At 48.1% G+C, this 24,808-nt stretch overlaps 2 protein-coding genes across 2 annotated transcripts; one reads left to right on the forward strand and one right to left on the reverse strand.

Moving 5' to 3' along the window:
- The first annotated feature begins 275 nt into the window (after nucleotides 1–275).
- LOC111161509 (calpain small subunit 1) lies at nucleotides 276–9,269 on the forward strand. Its single transcript, XM_022525218.1, has 11 exons — nucleotides 276–413; nucleotides 1,299–1,522; nucleotides 2,484–2,517; nucleotides 2,780–2,869; nucleotides 3,017–3,074; nucleotides 3,172–3,236; nucleotides 5,870–5,938; nucleotides 6,032–6,110; nucleotides 6,261–6,377; nucleotides 8,480–8,538; nucleotides 8,720–9,269. The coding sequence occupies exons 2-11, from the start codon at nucleotides 1,317–1,319 to the stop codon at nucleotides 8,744–8,746; spliced, it is 804 nt and encodes a 267-aa protein (XP_022380926.1). The 5' UTR covers nucleotides 276–413; nucleotides 1,299–1,316; the 3' UTR covers nucleotides 8,747–9,269.
- A 732-nt stretch (nucleotides 9,270–10,001) lies between these two features.
- LOC111161502 (cytochrome c oxidase subunit 7A1, mitochondrial) lies at nucleotides 10,002–11,750 on the reverse strand. Its single transcript, XM_022525202.1, has 4 exons — nucleotides 11,583–11,750; nucleotides 10,771–10,857; nucleotides 10,546–10,630; nucleotides 10,002–10,120 (listed from the first exon to the last, which is right to left on the reverse strand). Exons 1-4 carry the CDS (start codon nucleotides 11,595–11,597, stop codon nucleotides 10,065–10,067), a joined length of 243 nt encoding a protein of 80 aa, XP_022380910.1. The 5' UTR covers nucleotides 11,598–11,750; the 3' UTR covers nucleotides 10,002–10,064.
- Nucleotides 11,751–24,808: the final 13,058 nt, after the last annotated feature.

The raw sequence follows: 24,808 nt of genomic DNA on the forward strand, positions 1-24,808 counted from the left end.
CCTTTTCCAGAGGACAGAAAACCGCACCCGTGGCCGCATGGAGAAGAATCCACACTGCAACACTAGGGGGTGATCTCGGGCGCGGCGACTGAACCTCCCTCCCGGGATTCATTCACCTGAGCTGTAAAGAACCGGGCAAGACCTCAGGCCGCTGGAGGTTGGGCGGGGTCGAAACCCACAGTTCAGGAAATGAGCAGGGCGGAGCCGCGGCGGCCGCATCCCGTTACGAGAGGCGGGCCTGGCGCACGCAGGCGCAATTTCATGCCGGCTCTAGGACTCCGCGGACGCTTGGTGGGCCGCTCCGCAATGCCTAACTGGGTCTAGGCCGCCTGAGTCACAGGCCCCGCCCTACGGAGCCGGACGCGGGCAGAGGCCGGGGAGCAGGACGGACGGACCGACCAACCGGAGGATCGGTGAGCGCCCGATTTGGATTACCCCTGTAGTCCGTAATCCCGGTCCTTGCGGCCCCCGTGTCCCACAAAATCCTCAAGTCCTGGTCTAGGGGTCCCCCAGACTCATGACCTCAGATTTGAAGCCCCAGTCTGTCTGGCACCCAGTTATCCCGCCCTGGGGACTCTTCCACCCTCTCTCTCGGGATCTAAAATTCGACCTCATGGATTTGAAAGGTACCCCATAAATTTCTGCCAGGTTCGAGTCCCCAGAACCACGATCCTTAGATCCGTTCTCCCAATTATAATGGAAACCCCGTTATCCCGGGCCCCGGGATTGGCACCCACAATCTTAGATCCGAACCTATAGAATCAGCGGTGACATTGTAATCCCGCTGCTGGAAGTAACGAAACCCTCAAGCTGGGATTTCTTAAACCCTGCCCCAGAGGCCTCCAGGTGGAGAATCTCTGATCCTGACCCGCCCACGACCCCTAAATTCAGTTCTGGGGCTCGGTCTCAGATTCGAGTGCTCAGACGCGTCAAAGATGCCTTACACCAACTTGGGGCCCCCCATCTTGAGAACCCCACCAGACCGGGACCCTTACTCTTAATGATGCCTATGCATAGACTCAGTCCAGGGTCACTTAAGCTAGACCATGAGATCCTTTGGACACAGGGGATTTCAAACCCGAGCCTCCGTCCCTTTCCCACCCATCCTAGAAGTATCCTCCTCCAGAAGCCCCGACCGCATTCCAAATGGACTCTCAAGCTCCAGCCGGAGAATAGGTCCCCGCCCTGAGGCCTCATATTACTCCCCCAAGTCCAGCTGCCAGAAATGCGTATTTTTGCGTGGAGGGAGCGGGTTCAATGGCGATGCGGACTTGTGACCCCTTTTTCCCCCCCATTAGGAATCTTAATTTGCAGCCATGTTCCTGGTTAACTCGTTCTTGAAAGGAGGCGGTGGCGGAGGAGGCGGGGGCCTGGGCGGGGGCCTGGGGAATGTGATCGGAGGCCTGATCAGCGGAGCGGGAGGTGGAGGAGGAGGCGGTGGCGGCGGCGGCGGCGGCGGCGGAGGCGCTGGCGGTGGCGGAACTGCCATGCGCATTCTGGGCGGGGTCATTAGTGCCATCAGGTAAGGCGGGGCCCGAAGAGGGGAGGGGCCTGGCGGAGGAGCATGTCCCACCAATTTAGATTGAGGTAACCTGGCGACACCTGCTGTCTTAATTAGGCTGGGCTGGGCCTGGGCTGCGGTATCCGCTTCGAGGGGGCGGACCGTAAGGAGGCTAATGGCCGCTTAGGAGGCGTGGCTTGACATGGGCGGAGTCTGGCTGTAGAGGGAGCGATTTGATGGGGCGCGGCTGGGAGAGGTGGAACTTAATGGGGCTGGGCGCGGCCTGCTTCCTGCTACCCCGGAGACGAACGTTAGGGGGCGGAGCCAATGAGGCTTGGGGTCTCTTCATGGGGGCAAGACTTGGTTTATGGGCACGGCCGCGTGGCGGTCGAAGTCGGTCAGTGAGGGGGTGGACCCAGAAGAGGCCGAAGCCTAATGGCATAGGGGAAATGATCCTGAAGGGGCTAGGTCTGGCTGGGAACTGTATGGTTAAAATGGAAATAGGACCTGGTAAATGTGGACCTGGTAGATGTCGTTAGGGGCCTAATTTACCATGGCCCCCCTTCAAAGGGGTGGGAACTCGTGGAACTGGGGTGGGATGTTGGGAAGACACAGGCTTTTAGAAACCCATAGGATGGAGTACGTTCCTAGACAGAGGGAATCTGAGGAGAGTGGAGCCCCAGGAAGCTGGGTCAGAGCTTCTATGAAGCGAGCTGTCAAAGGGGCTGGATCTGTTGAGGAATCTGCCATTGGGCAAGTGTGCCTTGGCAGGAGTGGGGCCTACTGTGGGGGCAGGGCTCTGAGTTTCCTGCCAGGTGTAACCAGGGCAGCAAAGATAGGGACAGGTGAGGACAAGGACAGATAAGTCAAGCAGAGGGAGAGGTAGGGAGGTGGGGTTTGCACGGTTGGGTTTCAGGGGCTGTTGCTGTCTTTGGAGGCCCACCCACTGGTGCTAACTACTCCCTTACTTGTCTCCCCTCAGTGAGGCAGCTGCACAGTACAACCCAGAGCCTCCGGTAAGCTACCCTCAATAATCAGAGACCCTGCTTCTCACTCCAAGGCCTTTCCCAGCACCCATCATTGTCCATTTGTCCCTCTTAGGAAATTCCTCTCATTAAGTCTCTCCCTTGCCATGTCCCCAAACTTAGTCATGTTCCCTGGACCATCTCTCATTCCTTTGATCACCCAGCCACCTAGCCCACTCTGACTTTCCCACCTAGTGCTGTCCTGGCCAGGGCACCCCTCCTCCACTTGCCCTGAGATCTTCTCGCTCTGCAGCCTCCACGCACCCATTACTCCAACATTGAGGCCAATGAGAGCGAGGAGGTCCGGCAGTTCCGGAGGCTCTTTGCCCAGCTTGCTGGAGATGTAAGTAACCCTGGGCCCCCATCCTTGTCCTGACTCTTCCTTGCCTTCCTGTGGGCTGCCCTTGCACATACACTCAGCAGTGGCAACCCCCAGAGAATCCCCACTTTCCCTCGTGACACTCTTCCCATCCCTGACTTTTCTCCACAGGACATGGAAGTCAGCGCCACAGAACTCATGAACATTCTTAACAAGGTCGTAACCCGACGTGAGTCATTGGGCTCAACACATAGGGTGGGCTTAGAGTCATGGGCGCTGGGGTAGCTGTGACCTCTGACCTCAGACTTTCAACCTGTCTCCCACAGACCCTGATCTGAAAACTGATGGCTTTGGCATTGACACGTGTCGCAGCATGGTGGCCGTGATGGATGTATCCTTTGGGGCAGTCTGACTGGAGCCCTGGGTGAAGAAGTTTTGTGAGAGCACGCTTGGGACAGCCAGGATGTAGCTTGCGTACCCACAAAAGTGGACATGCATATATGAGAACACACACCCAGGCTTGTGGCAATAAATAGTAACATCAGCTGTCACAGCTGGCCCTTCACAGACATCATGTTAAACAGGCAGATTTTTTTTTTTTTTGAAGATTTTATTTATTCGTCAGAGGGAGAGCACAAGTAGGGGGCAGGCAGAGGGAGAAGCAGGCTCCTCGACAAGCAAGCAGCCCTATGTGGGGCTCGATCCCAGGACCCTAGGATCATGACCTGCACCGAAGGCAGATGCTTAACCCTCTGAGCCACCCAGGTGTCCCAAACCAGCAGAATTGTTACAGTCCATTTTGTAGGTGATGAAACTGAGACTCAGAGAGAGGCAATCATTTGTCTAAAGGTATACAAAAAGAGGAAGTGTCAGGATAAGAATTTGGACTCGGGTCTTTTAGGCTTGAGAGCCTAAGCTTATTTTCTTTCTTTTTTTTTAAGTAAGTGCTACCCAACATGGGGCTTGAACTGACGACCCAGAGATCAAGAGTCGCATGTTCTACTGACTGAGGCAGCCAGGCGTCCCAAGAACCCAAGCTTATAACTGCTATAGGTGTGGCCATATACATGCACATATATACAAGGGCACACCATATAGGTGAAGATACGTGAAGGCATGTTCACAGGAACACACATGCATATTTGCACATGGGCTAATCATCAGCTCATCTTGAATACATGCATGCTTCGCACATAGGGAAAATGTAGACACACGTGTATTGTCATGTGATCACACATGTCACACTGAGTGCTACGAGCTTGGCTGTGCTGCTTAGCAACGTCTTTGAGCTTCTCGCCTCAGTTTCCTGGTCTATAAAATGAAATGAGTGATAAGGGTGAAACTGAATTGGAGCCATATGCGAAGGGTTTAGCACAGTGCATAGCACAGTAAGTCGTCTGGATGCACTAGCTGCTACTAGGATCCTAGGTAGATTTTCATCTCTGAATCGGTTTCTTCTCTGTCACTGGGAAATAATACTGGTGAGGCTGGTGTTTTAAGGATTCAGTGAGAAAAGTGACGTTCCTAAGAAGCTTAGCACTACCTGACATGTACTAGGTAACTTGATAAGTCTTGGCCATTGTTCTTATTGAGAGTTTATGAAACATTAACCCCTGAGCTGAAGGCTTTGTCTCATTCTGCTTGTATCACAAACCCAGCAGGTGTGTACTGTCCTCACCTGATTTTCGAAGATATCCTTGTTTATCACATGTCCTGACATTCATGAAATTGAATTGCTGTTAAGAATTTTATAGGGGTGCCTAGGTGGCTCAGTCGGTGAATCGACTGCTTTTGGCCCAGGGCATGATCCTAGGGTCCTGGGATCAAGTCTCGCATCAGGCTCCCTGCTCAGTGGGAAGTCTGCTGCTCCCTCTCCCACTCGGCTCATGTATGTCTGTATGTCTATCCTATTCTCTCCCTCTCAAATAAGTAAAAATTAAAAAAAAAAAGAATTTTATAAATGATGGGGCACCTGGGTGGCTTAGTTAAAGCATCTGTCTTTAGCTCAGGTCGTGATCCTGGAGTCCCAGGAGAGAGCCCCCCCAGTAGTGGCATTGGGCTCCCTGCTCAGCAGGGAGTCTGCTTCTCCCTCGTCCTCTGCCCCTCCCCCTGCTGCTCCTCTCTCTTTCTCTCCCTCTCTCACTCTCTCAAGTAAAAATTTTTTTTAAAGATTTGTTTATTTATTTGACAGAGAGTTCACAAGTAGACAGCAGCAGGCAGAGAGAGAGGGAAGCAGGCTCCCCGCTGAGCCGAGAGCCTGATGCGGAGCTCAATCCCAGGACCCTAGATCATGACCTGAGCTGAAGGCAGAGTCTCCATCCACTGAGCCACCCAGGTGCCCCCTCAAATGAAATCTTTTAAAATAATGGATAGGGGCGCCTGGGTGGTTCAGTGGGTTAAAGCCGCTGCCTTCAGCTCAGGTCATGATCTCATGGTCCTGGGATGGAGCCCTGCATCGGGCTCTCTGCTCAGCAGGGAGCCTGTTTCCCTTCCTCTTTCTCTGCCTGCCTCTCTGTCTACTTGTGATCTCTGTCTGTCAAAAAATACAATCTTAAAAAAAAAATAAAATAAAAATAATGAATAAAAACAAAAATGCTGGAACTTTAAAAAGAATTTTGTAAATGAGGTAGTTACTATTTTCAGGTGAGGAATTTATAGAGAAGCTCAATATACTTCCCCATGGTATGGTTATGCTTATTAACTTATTTTTAATTTTATTTTACTGAAAAATAAAACATTTATTTATATAGTAATCTCTGTACCCAATGTGGGGCTCAAGCTCATGACCCTGAGATCGAGAGTCACATGCAATTCCAACTGGGCCAGCCAGGAGCCCCCAAAATGAAATAGGAACTAAACTCTCTATGGATAAAAAGAAAAGTCAAACCATATCCAGGGTGACGTGACAGGTGGGATGGGAGCTGGGGTTTTAGCCCAGGTTCCCCTGTGCGGGTGTGATCACAGTGCGTAGAGTGTGTGCTCCTGGGTACAGTCATCACGCTATTCTTAACACCCTTCCACCAGAGTGACACCACCGGCAAGTTGGGCTTCCAAGAATTCAAGTACTTATGGAACAACATTAAAAAGTGGCAGGTGCGTGGCAACCTCAAACTCAAAGCCCCTGAAGCCAGGAAGATGACACGCCCCACGATATTCAGTTGAAGCCTTCCCTCCCTGTCCCCACAGGCCATCTACAAACAGTTTGACGTTGATCGTTCAGGTACCATCTGCAGCAGTGAACTCCCAGGGGCCTTTGAGGCAGCAGGTATGGCTGGCAGCGAAACAGTCTGACAGGGGTGGGATTGGTAAGGCAGCCCCATCCCCCCACAGTGAGCTGGTCTGAGCCTGAATCCTAGGGGTGGGAGTGGGTCTGGCCTTGTGGCCCCAACACCTGAGAAAAGGAAACCATTCCCAGGGTTCCACCTGAATGAACATCTCTACAACATGATCATCCGACGCTACTCGGATGAAGGAGGGAACATGGATTTTGACAACTTCATCAGCTGCCTGGTCAGGCTGGATGCCATGTTCCGTGAGTGATACCCCAGGTCTCTTCCTGGGTGGGGATTTGTTCCACCTCTGGCCAAGGTCTCCTCTGAGCCTCACCCTGAGGCAAGCAACTTCAGGGACATCAACAGCCCCGGTTCTTGGCCTGCCCTCACATCACTCACAGTCCATTGGAGGAGAAGCAAATCACCAGTGACCGCTCAGAATGGTTACAGTTGGGATACGGGAAGCTCAGGGCTGTGATCAGGCCTGGGAGGAGAAGCTCAGGTCTGAGTGGGTTTAGTTTTATGAATGGGAAAGCCCAGTGAGCTGTCTGAACCTGGGAGGCACCCGATGCAGACTAAAGGGTCAAGAAGGGCTTCCGGGAGAAGGACAGGTGTGAATTGAGGGATGAGGAGGCGTGACCCAAGGAGAGAGCCAGGACAAGTGTTGATGTGGGAACAGCCTGAGTGAAGGAAAAGAGAAGGTGGTGCTTCTGGTGTTTTTTTGTTGAACTCAATTCTGAATGCTGGAGAGGGGTGGGGGAAGCAGAGACATAAGGCTGGGAGGGGTTGGTAGGGGCTGGATTATGAGGGCTCTTATGAACATGAATGCATTGAATCCTTAAGACCACTGAGAAGTGGGAATTATTGTCCCCATTTTCTGGAGGAGGAACCTAGGTTTCAAGGAAGCAAAACTGCTTGCTCCCAGCCACTCAGCTAGGAAGTTGCAAAGTCAGAATTTGAACTTGGATCTGAGAGAACTGAGGAAAAGGAAGCAGGCGCAATGAGCACAGTCAGGCCATGTGAGGCTGTGAGTGTCATGTTCAGGGGTGCTCAGACCGTTACTGGGTGCAACGGAGAACCATAGCAAGTTCTAGGCAGAGGAGGGACGGGGTCAGGTTTGGCTTTAGGAAGATGTCTCAGCCTCTGGAAGAGCCCACAGAGGACAAAGCATTTAAACCATGGGTAGAGAAAAAGGGGCAGGTATGTCAGGGACATGAGAGGAAGGGGGAATGGACAGTAAGGGCAGATGATTCCCAAAGTCACTGTGAGAAGGCCCAAGAAATGGCCACTGGATTCACCAGCAAGAGGCCAACAGGAACTGCACTGAGTGCAGTGTCCAGGACACCATGTGCATAGACACCTGAGGGTGGTAACCAAGTTGTTAGTGAGGGAGCAAAGACAGTGTAGACCTTGGTTTGCTAGGTTTGGCTTTGGGTGGGGAACACAGGGGCAGGGTTCAGGACAGGAGTGGGGACTACACCAGATTGGGAGCAGGAAGTGCAGCCTGCAGAGCTTCCTTCCAGTAGTCTGTTTGGGCAGGAACTGGAGGGCTTGGCCTTGAGAGGTCTGTGGGAGGCTGGGGCTTGGGCAGAGGTGCGGCACAGGGGAGTATAAGGAGGCCGTTACTGGGGGCGGGGGGCTCAATCCTGATGTTCCTGGGGCATATCACTTCACTTCTCTGTGCCTTGTTTTAAAATGACACCTCACAGAATTCAATTACACAGGTTAATAATACCTGGAAAAGCACTTTATACAGTGCTTGGCACAGAGTAAGAACTCAATAAAGTGCTAGCCATTATTTTATTATTTTTTAAAAGATTTTACTTATTCAAGAGAGAGAGGGAGAGAGAGAGAAAGAGAGCGAGTGACAGCAGGAGCGGGCGGGGAAAGGGAGAAGCAGGCTCCCTGCTGAGCAGGGAGCCCAATGTGGGGCTTGATCCCAGCATCCTGGGATCACAACCTGAGCCAAAGGTAGATGCTTAACCTATTGAGCCACCCAGGTGCCCCTATTTTACCATATATATATACATGTATTTTTTTAAATTAAATTAAGTAAACTTTATATGAAGTGTGAGGCTTGAACTCATGCATGACCTGGAGATCAAGAGTCGCATGCTATACCAGCTGAACATGACAGGTGGCCTAAGTGCTAGCCATTACTATCATCATACCGTATGTTAGTATATTTTTATCTTTTTTTTTTTTTTTTAGATTTTATTTTTAAGTAATTTCCACACCCAACATGGGGCTCAAACTTACAACACTGAGATCAAGAGTCACATGCCCTACAGACCAAGCCAGCCAGGTGCCTCTGTCTATTTTTATCCTAAAAGCCAAATCCCCCAACCCTTCACTTCTCTAGGGGCCTTCAAATCTCTTGACAAGGATGGCACTGGACAAATTCAGGTGAACATCCAGGAGGTAAGAACTCCCGTTCTGGGATGTGGGTGCCCAGCAGGGGACTCTCCCCTTAGCTCCTTGTACCAGCTTGGAGCCTGGGCTCCCTCCCTCCCATTTTGCCAACAACCTTTGGGGGAGAGCAGAGAAACGTGTCTGCTGTTCTTTGGTTCCCTGTTCTCACCCTGTGCCTTCCTCTCCCCAGTGGCTGCAGCTGACGATGTATTCCTGAACGGGAACCCCAGACTTGCCCCCTCATCGCCTCGCTATGGGAGTCACCTCAGATTCCTCCGTCTCACCCAGGGCTGAGCCAGGCTGCAGTCTCGTCTTCATGGATCCTGCTGACCCGCAGGTCTTTTGGTTCCCCCAGCCCTTGGCACTTGGCTTCTCAGTCAACGGCCAGGGCCCAACATGCCCCAACGTGCCATGCCCCGAGTTACCCATGGCTCTGAGACTATCACACCCTGTCCCGAGGGTCACCCCATCCCTGACACAACCATCCCACACCCACTCCATAACCCCTCTCATGCACCTGTGCCAAACCCAACCCTTACGTTGCTTCCACACCCTAGGGGCCATTCTCTTGGTTCCGGGAGGGTCACTCTACACACTCTGGCACACCTGCTCAGAGTCACCTGGCAGCCAAACACTAGGCCGGAACAGGCCCGGGCGCCCCCGTGCCTTTATCTGTACTCTGCTCTCAGCCTTCCAGGCCCAGGAGGAAATAAAAGCATCCCGATTGCTGCTCTCTCTGAGATCTGCCTCCTGTTCTGAGCATTGAGGGCTGGTTCTGTCTCTTTCAGGGGCAGAGGGAATCTAGGTCCTAGAGGGTGGGGGTGGCTTGGTCTGTCTCCATGTCTGTCCCCAGGCCTGGATCTGCATGTTTCCTAGTCCTTTTTCTCATACTGGATTCTAGTTGAGCTGCAGTCTCGTTCTTGAGGAGATCCCCTCCAGATCCTGTGGAGGCTGAGACTGGGACCCAGAAGCCTGGGCAGTCTCTGCTGCTGCTGCAAGAGCCAGGCTCTTGGGAGGTCTCAGTGCCACCCCGGTCCCACCCACCCCACCCCCGGCCCTACTCTGTTCCCCAAGGCCATGCTTGCTCCCTCTTGCTCCTGAGTCTGTCCTCACTTGCCTCTGCCTCTGTTGTGTCATGGACCATGCGCAGTACCTTCCTTCCCACCCTCAGGCCTCCACAGGGAGAGGGGCTGCCTTCCCAGAATAGAACCCCTCTCAAATTCAAGGACATGATCCCAGATCCCCAGGCCCTAAGAGACAGCCCAGGGGTACTGTTTCGGGTCCCCAGCTCCTCAGGAGGGCTGAGAGGCAACAACATCGTTTGAGTAGCCTTGTGTAGTAGTAATCCTCTAGCAGGAGGACTCAGGGCTGGGGCATCAGGCTGTCATTGTGTAGTGAGTCATTGCTGATGGGAGGATGGGTTGGTGGCCCCGGGGGGGGGGGACACCAACAAACGGAGGCCACAGCTGGGCTGGGTTCCCCAAGAAGCCAGCACATTTATTGATGCTTGTTCAGGTTCTGCAAGCTTCTTGGTCTCACTTCTGGTGAGGGAAGGAGGCCCAGCCAAGGAAGTACAGGCTATAGACGGTGCCTAGGGAGGGAGTAAGGGGACACAGCGTGAGATCCTAATTGCCTCCCTGGACCACATCTCTGCTTTCAAGCCCCTCTGCAGGCTCCTCAGTCACCAGTCTGGATCCCAGCTCCTTTCCCAAAGTGCCCTTCAGGTGGAGAATTCCCTAGCCTTGCTCCAGACCTGGCTGCCAACTTGCTCCACAATTCCTGTCTGGACCCCAAAGCCCCTCCTGAGACAGAAGCTCAAGCCCTAGATGCTCCCTCCCTCCCCACAAGCTAGCGTGGACTCCTGGACCGTGCCCCGCTACCTGGCCAGTCCAGAACCCAATCCCCTCCCTAAGACCCTGCCCAGCCACTAGCCCTCTCCCCAAACTCAGCAAGCTCTCTCCAGCTGAGCCCCTCCTCCTCCCCCAGCAGCTCAGGCTGAGGTGGCCCCGCACTCACCCCCTACACAGAGCCCCATGGTCACTCGGTACAGGATGTTGTCGGTTCCCCCGCCCTTCAAGTGCACCGGGAGGTCATTGTCCGCCTGGGTGGTGGAGGCGTCAGATGAGAAAGGGGTACAGGTTGCTCTGTGGACTGGATCCCGTCTCCCCCCTACTCCACTCCAGGACGGAGCCTGAGGTCTGGGTTCTTACCCCCACCCCGCCCCGACCCTGGTCCGCCTACCTGGAAGAGTTTCTGTTTCTCAGCCACTCGGTTCTGGAAGCGGTTCCGGGTAGTTGAGCTGAAAGAGCGAACCAGCGCCTGGGAGACCTGGCGGGGAGGGAATCGGAGACACCTGAAAGGGTGTCCCCAAAGGGTCTGGCTGGGGGGGCGAGGGGACGGGCACGCTGAGGCCTGACACCGGGATGGCCCTCTTCCTTGCGTGTGTCTCAAAGGCAAGAATCGAACTGTCAGTATGAGGAAGGGAAGGGGTTCTGTCCAGAAAGGCCCAGAAAAAGGGACTCGCGCCTATGGAGTCTGGCTTGGGGGTTTCCCGGTTGTCTAGGGGGTCCTGGAAGAAAAGCAGACCCAGAAGGGACATTTGATCTGCGGGTTCAAGTCCCGAGATGGTGGGGGTTTGCTTTTTTGGTGGGGAGGGTTTCCTAGATTAACGGGAGAGACCCAAGTCCCGGGAATGATCCGTCCTGGGTCTGGGTGCCTAGCGGCGTTACCGTACTGCCTAAGAAGTCCGGGGTGGGGGGCGAGAAGCGGTGTTAAGTTCCCACCGCCTAGGTCCCGAGGTGTTAAAAGGCCCTGGATGAAGGGAAGAAGCTCAAACCGGGGCGTTGGGCCATGTTAGGGGTCCTCGGCTGTTTCAGATATCCCTGGGTTATAGGAGGCGGGGGTTGAGGGTCCCAGGCTATTTAGAAAGGGGTCCGGAGCCTTGAGGGGGTCTCACGTTCCAATGCCCCAGATCCCGGGATGTTTAGGGAATCTCGTATTGGGGCGAGGGCTTCCGGTTGGGTTTCCTAGCCCGGCTCTTGGGGGGCCCTCACCCGCAGGGCCCTCATTCTGCGTCCTCCTCTTCGGCCGGTGTCACCTCCCCTCTCGGCCCAAGGACACACAACGCCCTCCCCTCCCCGGGAATCCCAGGCCACGCCCTCGGCGCGCCGCGTGACCGCCCTGTCCGGGGTCTGCGGTGGCGGGTGGGGTGTGGGGGAAGCCGGGTGAATCCCGCTTCCAGATTCGGGTTCGTGCAATAGGCGCGCGGAGTGGACGCCCCAGTCCCGCCCCCACGCCAAAAGGCACGAAGCATCCGTTACTCGGAATTTCTGCTGGTCCAAGTGGAAAGGAAAACGGAACCAGGGAATACATTTTTGGCTTGTTTCTCCGGAGATACCCGTCTGGAGCAAGTGCAGTTCTTCTCCCGGGATCTCTCAGATAGATTTCTCCTTACCGGAGTTGGTATTGGAGAGCGAGTGAGGGAGCAGATAAACGGGTTCCAACTTCTCGTTCTATCTACGTAGACTCTGAGATTGCGTCTCCGAGCCTGTAGATAGTGACCGTCTCTGTAACGTGGGGCCTGAGTCAGGATCTCCCTCCGAGGTGTGTTGAGAGCATTAAATGACCTCATAGAACAGCATAACAGAGCTAACAGTTATAATCTTGGTAAAAGCTTGCAAACTTACTGCCTAACTGAGCTAATAACAACTGCAAGAAACGAGAGCTCTTATTTTTACTGCTTTCGAGCGGCAGGCTTGTTAAAAAGCAAATTTAACTGAGTCAATGTGAAGATCTGAAAGATTTCATTAAACGATTCATGAACTGCGCAGGATGTCATCCAGCGAATGTTAGGGAGCACCCTGAAGCTACAGAAAAGGAAAGGTTTTGAAAGGCCTGGGGAGGGGGGATTAGCAAAGAATCCATTGTTTTAGGTTGGGTTTCCCTCTTAAGGGGGATGGTTGGGGTTTATGGGATCACCTCCTAGTGTTGACCAGTTAAATTCCCCATATGTTCCTGGGGGAAGCTAAGGTTAGGTTAAATATTAAGTCTTGGTTTACTGAAGTGGGGCCTTGGCACAAGTGACCCTATCTTGGGCCTGTGATTTTTCTTTTTAACATATATATAAAATAAGATCTTGGGGCACCTGGGTGGCTCAGTGGGTTAAGCCTCTCCTCTGCCTTCGCCTCGGGTGATGGTCTCAGGGTCCTGGGATCGAGGCCTGCCATTGGGCTCTCTGCTCGGCAGGACGCCTGCTTCCCCCCCTCTCTCTACCTGCCTCTGCCTGCTTGTGATCTCTCTCTCTCGCTCTCTGTCAAATAAATAAATAAATAAATAAGATTTTTTAAAAAATAAAATAAAATCTTAAATAAATAAATAAAATCTTAAAAGAAAGTATTAAGCATTGAGCAAAGATTCATCTGCTAAATTAGCCTACTGTAGCTTTATTTTTTTTTTATTTTTTTTTAAGATTTTATTTATTTATTTGACAGAGATCACAAGTAGGCAGAGAGGCAGGCAGAGAGAGGGAAGCAAGCTCCCTGCTGAGCAGAGAGCCCCATGCGGGACTCCATCCCAGGACCCTGAGATCATGACCTGAGCCGAAGGCAGAGGCCTCAACCCACTGAGCCACCCAGGCGCCCCTTTATTTTATTTTTTTTAAGATTTTACTTATTTATTTGACAGAGAGAGATCACAAGTAGGCAGAGAGGCAGGCAGAGAGAGAGGAAGAAGCAGGCTCCCCACGGAGCAGAGAGCCCAATGTGGGGCTCAATCCCAGGCCCCTGGGATCATGACCTGAGCCTTAAGCCACTGAGCCGCCCAGGCGCCCCAGCCTGCTGTAGCTTTTAAATGGAAATGTCTAATGTATCAAATTTACAAGCATGGTTTGAATGTGTTAAGGGAGTTTAATTGCTATAAAAGCCCTCTTTAAAAGAGATTGTTAAACCCTTTTAGACTATGCCACAGTCATGACTAAAACTACTAGGGCAGCCCTACTTAACCCTGACAGCACATCAGGATTAAACAGATATGAATATAGATAAATAATGTATTTCTTAACTGTCTTAAGGTAATAAGGTACAAATATGATAACTTTTACTCCCAAATACTTTACAAATATTTTACAAATACTTTACAAATACAAACTAATACTTTACAAATACAAATACTTTACAAATATGATACCTTTTACTCCCAAATACTTTACTCCCCAATACTTCAGCTTTTCCCAACTTTCCCAAATACTTGTATTTCCTAAAAACAAGGACACCCTGTTACATAACCACCGCACAATCATCAAAATCAGGGAATTAATACTAACACGACATTATTGTCTAATTCACAGAATTTTTTTTTAATTCACCCACTGTCCCACAAATAAAAAGAGAAAAAGTTCTAAATGATTTTTCTAATCCAAGATTCAATCTATAAATTGTCAGTCATCAGGTTTTTCATTTTTTTAAGTCCTTATCTGTTAGAGATACATATGTAAATATGAAATATGATGTTGGAATTTGCTTTAAAATACTTCAATAAAGGGGAAAAAGGAGCTTAATGGGGCAACTACATGAAAAACACTATAATGGTGATCATTGTTGAAGCAGGTGATGGGTCCTTTCTGCTTTTCTGCTTGAAATCTTCCATAGTAAAAGAAAAATTAACTAAGCATAAAAACACTTGATATATATATATATCATATATACATATGATATATATATATATATATATATATCATATATACATATGATATATATATATATATGACTCATGTCTAGTGATTGGCTGGGTCTCAGCTGGAGCAATGGGGAGTGGCGGCTAGCCTGGGCTTGCCCACAGGGCTGGAGTCACAGAGTTCACAAGAGTAGCAAAAGGGGAAAGTCTCCACGCACAAACATTTTTCAATCCTGTTCGTGTCAGAATGGCTAATGTACTACTGCTTTTGGCCAAAATGGCTAATGTACACGGACATCCCCTTATCAAGGCTGACTTGGCTACTGCTAACTAAAAAATTATTCTGACACTTATTAAAATGCCAAGGCAGACTTTGTTCAGGACAATTATAATATAGGGACTACTGCAAGGGAGATTTTTTGGGCAGTCAGGGAGAGAGATTGGGCTCAACTCTGAATACAAGGAAAAGTGGGATTTAGAGCCAAAGTGGGTGGCAGTGGATGGAAAATTACAAAAAGGGTAGGGTAATTCTTTGCTAAGTAGACCTAACAGAATTCTTTCTGAAGGCTGGTCAGGGTGACCAACTATTGCCTTGTGGGGTTGGGGGAATGAAGAATTTGGTCAGGTGTCAAGGATGATCAGATGTGGGGTTTCAGGAGGTTCTGGTTAAACTGACTTAGCAAGATTCTTGCTAAAACTGGATTCTATGAGGATAGAGAGAGAGGCTCAAGGTCAGGACAACTCAAGCAAAGGGCTAGAGATGCAATAGATAACTGACAGTCTACCTCTTTGCCAGCTCAGCTTCCCTATGCACCCATCTAAACAAAGTTGAGCTCTCTTAAAATAACAATAACTCTGTATTTTTACCTATCCCTGTTGGGGGAAGGAGTTTTTCTTTCCCCAGAATGAGAAGAACCACAGTCCCAAAAGTCATTGTATCCATCACAGCCTATATTGATAACTCCTCAAATTCTGTCACAAAACTTGTATTAAGGGGCACCTGGGCGGCTCAGTTGGTTAAATGACTGCCTTCAGCTCAGATCATGATCCTGGAGTCCAGGGATCGAGTCCCGCATCGGGCTCCCAGCTCTGCAGGGAGTCTGCTTCTCCCTCTGACCTTCTCGCCTCTCATGCTCTCTCTCACTCTCAAATAAATAAAATCTTTTTTAAAAAAAGATTTTGTTTATTTATTTGACATACAGAGATCACAAGGAGGCAGAGAGACAGGCAGGGAGAGAGAGGAAGCAGGCTCCCTTCCAAGCGGAGAGCCCAATCCGGGGCTCTATCCCAAGACCCTGGGATCATGACCTGAGCCAAAGGCAGAGGCTTTAACCCACTGAGCCACCCAGGCACCCCTGTCAAATAAAAAAAAAGAAAGAAAGAAAGAAAGAAAAAGTACCTTAAGATGACACCACATTGGAAGGTAAGATACTCTTTATTTTTATTTTTATTTTTTTTCATCTTTTGTAATGTCGAGCATAGTCCTTTTTCCTCCCATGTTGAAACAGATTGCTGTGGCTTTGGCTAATGATCGATGTTTAAGTTCGGATTCAGGGACCATATTGTATGAAAAAAACCCTCAATGCACAGTTATCCAGGTGAGACACGGGAACTAAGGAAGTAGTGGATTACGCCCGTATTTCATACTGACTCGGGAGCATTTGCTGTTCACTCCTTGAGTGGAATGGAGAGCAGCATAATTTTCCTTGTTTGGGTTTTTTTTTTTTCTTTTCTTTTCTTTTCTTTTCTTTTTTTTTTTTTTTGGTGTGTGATATATCTTGGTTTATTATGAATCCATATTTGGCTCGCATTTGTTAAACCTGCCTACAAAATGATTCTCGGCTGCATAGCAACTGTCTGGACTGCTTCCTGTCTTACCCACCTCTGGGCTCAGTTTGTCACCCTGGAGAACAGTGTAGCTTTTCTATTTATCCATTTGTTGTTGACCTAGAGTCCATTGCGTCCCCAGCATCTGGCACACAGGTGGATTTGGTAAATATTTGTTGAAGGAAATGTAACCCAAATGTTCTCTCATTTGCTCACTCCCACACTTTTTTTTTTTTAAAAGATTTTATTTATTTGACAGAGAGAGATCACAAGTAAGGAGAGAGAGAGAGAGAGAGGAGGAAGCAGGCTCCCTGCCGAGCAGAGAGCCCGATGCGGAACTAGATCCCAGGACTCTGGGATGATGACCTGAGCCGAAGGCAGAGGCCTAGCCCACTGAGCCACCCAGGTGCCCCTCCCACACGTTTAATAAAGGAGGACCTCAGGGCTTGTCTTAGTTCTAAGTACCTAATCTGTGGGGACAGTGCAAAATGAAAATGCGTCAGCCCTTCATGAAACAGCAGGAAAAAAGTGCCATTAAGAGTACTAAAACATGGGGCGCCTGGGTGGCTCAGTGGGTTAAAGCCTCTGCCTTCGGCTCAGGCCCTCATCTCAGGGTTCTGGAATCGAGCCCCGCATGGGGCTCTCTGCTCAGCAGGGAGCCTGCTTCCTCCTCTCTCTCTGCCTGCCTCTCTGCCTACTTGTGATCTCTGTCTGTCAAATAAATAAATAAAATCTTAAAAAAAAAAAGAGTACTAAAACATAAAGTTTTTGCTTTTTTCCATGATCTCTCTCAACCTGTCATAGTGTTTTGAATTTGCTATTTAACGCCATGCTCCCTAGGGCAATGGATACTTGTGATATGGATAATGGATATGGTGTGAGCACAGACAGACATCTGGGGCACCTGTCCTGCAACTTCGTGTCTGCCCACAAATGTGCCTAATGATGGCATGTGTCATCTAGACTGCACTGGCTGTCGGGTTCCCCTCACCCCACCGGCCAACTGCACCAGCTCCTTGTGTTCTGGCCAGAGGTGGAGAAGTCGAACCAGGCATCTGCCCTTCCCATGGGTTTGGTGCCTGGGGTGCCAAGAAGAGTCAGGGATCGGAGGGGAGCAAAACATTCTTTCCTGCCAGGTTACCTGCTGAATGTGCCATGGCATGGATTGAAGAGCGGGGAGCTGGGATCCTGCCTTGCCCTCAGAAGTCATAGACAACAGAGGCATATTGGACCTTGACCCTCTCTGTGCCCTAGCACAGGTCCCAGGCCCCAGGGAGACAGAACAGGGCAGCCAAGAGCTTATATCAGGGAGGGGGCGCCTGAGTGGCTCAGTCCGTTAAGCGTCTGCCTTCTGCTCAGGTCATGATCTCAGAGTCCTGGGATCAAGCCCCGCATCAGGCTCCCAACACACACCTTGGTTCCAGACTAGCAATCTGGGAATGATTAAACATCTAAAAGCTGACCTTGGAAAGCAGGTTGCTCTGAAGTGGACCGGCCCTGCAGGGATGAGGTTAGAGCACATCTCCCTGTGACGCTGACCTGGAGTCAGGAAGCATGAATTAAGAAGCTGCTGCTGCCACTGCGCAGATCTCCTTGAGAAATGGTTTTGTCAAGTTGCAGGACAGGAGCTCAAAACTTTTCCCTCAACATTTTAGTACAAAGAAATTTCAAAGATACAGAGAAGGTGAAGCCATCTTAGACCTAACACCTAGATTTTATTTTACCATAAACATTTTTCTGTATTTGCTTTATCATATAACTAACCATCTATACCTCTACCAATCTATATCTTTTTTGATGTGTTTCAAAGTAAATTGCAGATATCCATATTCTTCCCCCAGACACTTCCCCCAAATACGTAAATATTTTCCTTATATAAATAATTTGAAATTTTTATATGTGATATGGCTTTGGTGGTGGTTGTGTTTTAAAAAAGTATATATATATATATATAATATATAATATATATATATATTTTAAAGATTTTATTTATTTGACAGAGAGAGATCACAAGTAGGCAGAGAGGCAGGCAGAGAGAGAGGAAGGGAAGCAGGCGCCCCACTGAGCAGAGAGCCCGACGTGGGGCTCGAGCCCAGGGCCCCGGGATCACGACCCGAGCCAAAGGCAGAGGCTTAACCCACTGAGCCACCCAGGCGCCCCCCTCCAAAAAAAGTATATTTTAGAAATACATACTTATGGGAGCCTGGCTGGCTCGGTTGGTGGAGCATGCTGTGCTTGGTCTCAGGGTTAAGAGTTCAAGCCCCACTCTGGGTGTAGAATTACTTTTAAAAAATAATTTTTAAAAAGATTTTAATTATTTATTTGAGAGAGAGACAAAGAGAGCACGAGCCAGAGGAGGGGTAGAGGGAGAGAGTGAGAGAGACGCAGACTCTCTGCTGAGTGGGGAGCTTACCATGGGGCTTGCCCCCAGGACCTTGAGATTATGACCTGAGCCGAGGTCAGACACTTAACCAACTGAGCCACGCAGATGCCCCCCCCCCCCCAACGATAAATTATTTTTTCCTGGGGGCGGCCGGCCGGCATGAGTGTGGAGCCTGCCCCCCAAAATAAAAATCTTAAAACACACACCCCACGTACTTAAATATTTTTTATATGATGTCCTGTATATTAATTACTGCCAATTAACAGATTACCCCAATATGTAGCAGCTTCAAACAACTTTTATTATCTTGCACAGTTTTTGTGGATCAGGAACCTGGGGATGAGGGTACCTGGGTGGCTCAGTGTGTTAAGTGTCTGACTTTGGCTCAGGTCATGATCTCAGGATCCTGGGATGGAGCCCTGCCTTGAAGTAACTCACTCAGCAGGGCGTCTGCTTGTCCCTCTCCCTGTCCCTCTGCTCTTCCCCCCACTTATGTGCACTCTAATTTAAAAAAATCTTAAAAAAAAAAAAAAAAAGGAATCTGGGGATGGTTTGGTCCAGTCACAGTCAATAACTCAGGGCAAAAGTGGGCAGGAACCTACCTGGTTTGCCTGTTGTGGGTGGGGAGGGAGACTTGACTTAGACATCCTTCCAGGATCCAGAACCAATCTTTGGTATCACTCTGCTGCCATCTTGTGGCAGGACTGGAACAAGTGCCCCTTCCTCCTGGACCTTCCACATTGATCCTGTTCAATAGTATTTTAGGGCTTGATTTTCATTTTTATTTTTATTTTTATTTTTATTTTTTTTAAAGATTTTATTTATTTACTTGAGAGAGAGAGAGAGATCAATCACAAGGAGGGAGAACAGCAGGCAGAGAGAGAGGGGGAAGCAGGCTTCCTGCTCAGCAGAGAGCCTGATGTGGGGCTCGATCCCAGGACCCTGAGATCATGACCTGAGCCAAAGGCAGAGGCTTAACCCACTGAGCCACCCAGGGGTCCCTCATTTTTATTTTTAAAAGATTTCCTTATTAGAGAGAGAGAGAGAGAGAGTGGGAGGAGGGGCAGGGGGAGAGGGAGTTCTCAAGCTTACTCCCCTTTGAGTGCAGAGCCCAATGCCAGCCTCCACCTCAGGACTCTGAGATCATGACATCAGTCAAAACACTCAACTGACTGAGTGACCCAGGCACCCCAAGGACTTGATTTTTTTAAAGACTTTATTTATTTTGAGAGAGAGAGCGTACAAGCAAGGGAAGGAGTGAAGGGAGAGGAAGAGAATGTCAAGCAGACTCCATGCTGAGCATGGAGTCCAATGTGGGGCTTGATCTCACAACCCTGAGATCATGACTTGAGCTGAAATCAAGAGCCAGAAGCTCAACTAACTGAGCCACTGAGGTGCCCACTACGATGTGATTTTTTTTTTAAGATTTTATTTAGGGACGCCTGGGTGGCTCAGTTGGTTAAGCAGCTGCCTTCAGCTCAGGTCATGATCCCAGCGTCCTGGGATCAAGTCCCACATCGGGCTCCTTGCTCATCAGGGAGCCTGCTTCTCCCTCTGCCTCTGCCTGCCATTCTGTCTGCCTGTGCTCGCTCTCTCTCTCTCTCTCTCTGACAAATAAATAAATAAAATCTTAAAAAAAAAGATTTTATTTATTCGTTTGACAGACAGAGATCACAAGTAGGCAGAGAAGCAGGCAGAGTGAGAGGAGGAAGCAGGCTCCCCACCGAGCAGAGAGCCCGATGCGGGGCTCGATCCCAGGACCCTGGGATCATGACCTGAGCCGAAGGCAGAGGCTTTAAACCACTGAGCCACCCAGGCACCCCACTATGATGTGATTTTTAAAACTTTTAACGTTCATTTATCCAATTTCTGAATAGATCATAAATTTACATGGTTTAAAAGTCATGAGGGTGGGCAAGAGAAACAAAGGCAAAAATGAACTATCCGGACTTCATCAAGATAAAAAGCTTCTGCACAGCAAAGGAAACAGTCAACAAAACCAAAAGACAGCCTATAGAATGGGGGAAGATATTTGCAAATGTTTTATCAGATAAAGGGCTAGTATCCAAAATCTATAAAGAATTTATCAAACTCAACACCCAAAGAACAAATAATACAGTCAAGAAATGGACAGAAGATATGAACAGACATTTCTCCAAAGAAGACATACAGATGGCCAACAGACACATGAAAAAATGCTCAGCATCACCCAGCATCAGGGAACTACAAATCAAAACCACAATGAGATACCACCTCACCCTAGTCAGAATGGCTGAAATTAAGAAGTCAGGAAACAACAAATTGTTGGCAAGGATGATGGTGGGAATGCAAGCTGGTACAGTTACTCTGGAAAATAGTATGGAGGTTTCTCAAAAAGTTAAAAATAAAGCTATTCTACGACCAAGCAATTGCACTACTAGGTGTTTACCCCAGAGATACAAATGTAGTGATCCGAAGGGGCACGTGCACCCCAATATTTATAGCAGCAATGTCCACAATACCCAAACTATGGAAAGTTCATCGACAGATGAATGGGTAAAGAAGATGTGGTATGTATATATACATATATATGTGTATATATATATATACATACACACACACACAATGGAATATTACTCAGACATCAAAAAATGAGATCTTGCCATTAGTAATGACGTGGATGGAACTAGAGGGTATTATGCTAAGTGAAATAAGTCATTCAGAGAAAGACAGTTATGATATGATTGGCTCATATGTGGAATTTGAGAAATAAAACACAGCAGCATGGGGGAAGGGAGGGGAAAAAAAAACGGGACAAAATCAGGGAGGAGGACAAACCCTAAGAGACTCTTAATCATAAGAAACAAACTGAGGGGGCGCCTGGGTGGCTCAGTGGGTTAAAGCCTCTGTCTTCAGCTCAGGTCATGATCCCAGGGTCCTGGGATGGAGCCTCGCATCAGGCTCTCTGCTCAGCAGGGAGCCTGCTTCCTGCTCTCTCTCTCTCTGCCTGCCTCTCTGTCTACTTGTGATCTCTGTCTGTCAAATAAATAAATAAAATCTTAAAAAAAAAAAAGAAACAAACTGAGGATTCCTGGAGGGAAGGGGGTTGGAGGGATGGTGTAACTGGGTGATGGACATTAAGGAGGGCACGTGATATAATGAGCACTGGGTGTTACATACAATGACGAATCACTGAACTCTGCCTCTGAAACAATAATACACAATGTGTTAATTGAATTTAAATTAAATTAAATTTAAAAAATAAAATTCATAAGTGTGAATAGGGAGAGAAGTTTTATTCCGCTGAAGATGCACTGCATTCCTCTCCAGGGGAACAATTTTATGTTATTTGTATCTTGTGTATCCTGTCAGGGAAATTTTACTTGTATATAAAAAACAAAAGCAAAACGAAGCACCCCCTAAAAACACAACAATAACAACACCCCCAGAATATACTCAGCCTTCTCAGTCATTAAAGAATATTCCTGAAATCAGCAAATTAATTCAAAAATATTGGTCCTGATTTGAAGAAACAATATGCATATGTTTTGAACAAAAAATATAAAAATACATATGACCCAAGGAAGAAATGTAAACTCCAACTTGATATTTTATTGTTTTAATGAATGAATGTTAATTGTTTAGGTGTAATAGGGAGTTATTGCTTAAAGGTGCAGTTTTAAGTGTTTATGGATGAAATGATAGGATGTCTTCGTTCGATTTGAAACCCATCATGAGGGAAGAGTGAGTGAGAGTGTAGATGAAGCAGGTTTGCTGAGGATGGGTCATAGAAATGAGGAAAGGATGTTCATTATTCTGTTTGCTCTGGTTTTGTTATGTTTGAAATTTTCCATGATTAAAAATTGAAATATATTTCCTGAGCACCTACTGCATGCTGGGCACTGTTCTAGACACTGGGGATCAGCAGTGAAGAAAACCGAAAAGAACCCCATACAGTCATGTTAGCTTACATTCTGGTGGAATGATAGTTAACGTGTACTGAGCACTTAACAAACACTAGAATCTTGTAAACTTGTTGGAGTACATATCAGAACATAAAGACCTCCCTCGCTCTTTATATTTCTTTATAAGGTATTCCCATCCATGGATTTTCCACAATTCATTTAACCAGTTGGTTTGCAAAGGTTAAATGGACAGATTTTATTTCATTTTATTTTATTTATTTTATTTTACTTTATTTGAGAGAAAGAGAGAGAGAGAGCATGAGAGGGGAGAGGGTCAGAGGGAGAAGCAGATTCCCTGCTGAGCAGGGAGCCCAACTCCGTGGTGGGGGCTGGGGGGGATCCATCCCAGGACCCTGGGCCCACGGCAGACACTTAACCTAGTGAGCCACCCAGGCCCCAAACAGACAGGATTTTAAACAATATTTGCTATTTTATTTCGTTCAAACCACTTTAATTCTTTTTATGTTCTTTTCAATATATTGCAATAATGCTGGTGATGACTTTTGTTTCGCTGGTCATAATAATTTCCTTTGGAGTCCTTGAATATGTTCCACATGTTCAAACATATTATTTCCCCCTGTACTTTCAATGCAATCCATTAAGAATGCCGAGAGTAACAGTTAAATGTGCCAATTTTTGTTTGTTAAATAGCAGCTTTAAAAATATTTGCCAAACGAGGGACACCTGGGTGGCTCAGTCGGTTAAGCCACTGCCTTCGGCTCAGGTCATGATCCCAGCGTCCTGGGATCGAGTCCCACATCGGGCTCCTTGCTCATCAGGGAGCCTGCTTCTCCCTCTGCCTGCCATTCTGTCTGCCTGTGCTTGCTCTCTCTCCCTCTCTCTGACAAATAAATAAATAAAATCTTAAAAAAAAAATATTTGCCAAACGAAATTACTTCTCAAGTAGGAAATGTGTATCTCATTACTGAGTTCAGTTGACCTACTTAGTATTGTCCCTTAAAATTCAGGGTGGCAGCTCCAATCTTTGAACAACAACAACAACAAAAATATATATATATATATATTTTTAAAGATTTTATTTATTTATTTGACAGACAGAGATCACAAGTAGGCAGAGGCAGGCAGAGAGAGGGAAGCAGGCTCCCTGCTGAGCAGAGAGCCCGATGTGGGGCTCCATCCCAGGAGCCTGGGATCATGACCTGAGCTGAAGACAGAGGCTTTAACCCACTGAGACACCCAGGCACCCCCAAAATATGTTATTTCAAAAATTCAGCTATTTGTGAAGCCTGGGTGGCTGGGTCGGTTGGGTGGCCCACTCTTGATTTCGACTTGGGTCACGATCTTGGGGTCCTGAGGTTGAGCCCTGCATCGGGCTCCGTGCTCCGTCCTTGGGATTTTCTCTCCCTCTCCTTCTGCCCCTCCCCCCCACTCAAAAAAAATCATTTATTTTATGAGCTTTATTTAAACAATTCTTGCTGCATTTTCTTTTTTTTTTTTAAAGATTTATTTATTTATTTGACAGAGATCACAAGTAGGCAGAGAGGCAGGCAGAGAGAGAGGAAGGGAAGCAGACTCCCTGCTGAGCAGAGAGCCTGACGAGGGGCTCCATCCCAGGACCCTGGGATCATGACCTGAGCCGAAGACAGAGGCTTTAACCCACTGAGCCACCCAGGCGCTCCTCTTGCTGCATTTTCAAAGCCATTTGATGAGATTCAGAAGAATCTCTTTAAGTGCCAGAGCTTTGTTATATGAAGAATTGTTCCTACAATTCTTCCAACAATTTAATAGCTCTTCTGTGTTTTTGGTTATGCTTGTAGGTCCATCTCTTTTAATTCCTTTTATAAATTTTCCAGTTTAATATATCCTGATTAACAATGGCTTTTTCTAATCCTATCAGCGTATTCGGTCTTGTGAATATAAAATTAGATTTAAATACAGTTAAGCCTCCATAAAGTTATCTTGCCTGATACATAACATTTGTGGTAAATATTGTGCAGCATGGAGTATTAGTGCTCTAAGGAAATAGACGATCAATTCCATGCCAGACTTAATTGCCTAAAAAGAATTGTTATATTCACAAGAATTCACAAGAATTGGGGTGCTGGGTTGTTATCAAATAATAGCCTAGATTTCATAAAATACAGTCTTATCATGGAGAGGTAGAGTTCCTAATTTATCACAGTTAATTTGTCGCTGAAAAATTATGCACCACATTAAATATGCCAAAATAGAATAAGAATATTGACTGATATCTTGTCATGCCAGATATAAGTAAATACAATCAAAATAAGACTTCTTGGGATGCCTGGGTGGCTCAGTTGGTTAAGCAGCTGCCTTTGGCTCAGGTCATGATCCCAGCGTCCTGAGATGGAGACCCACATTGGGCTCCTGCTTGGCAGGGAGCCTGCTTCTCCCTCTGCCTCTGCCTGCCACTCTGTCTGCCTGTGCTCGCTCGCACTCTCTCTCTCTCTCTCTCTCTGACAAATTAAAAACA

This window comes from Enhydra lutris, unplaced genomic scaffold (genome assembly GCF_002288905.1).
Source record: "Enhydra lutris kenyoni isolate GAN:26980312 unplaced genomic scaffold, ASM228890v2 scaffoldscaffold85, whole genome shotgun sequence".
Taxonomy (NCBI): Eukaryota; Metazoa; Chordata; class Mammalia; order Carnivora; family Mustelidae; genus Enhydra; species Enhydra lutris.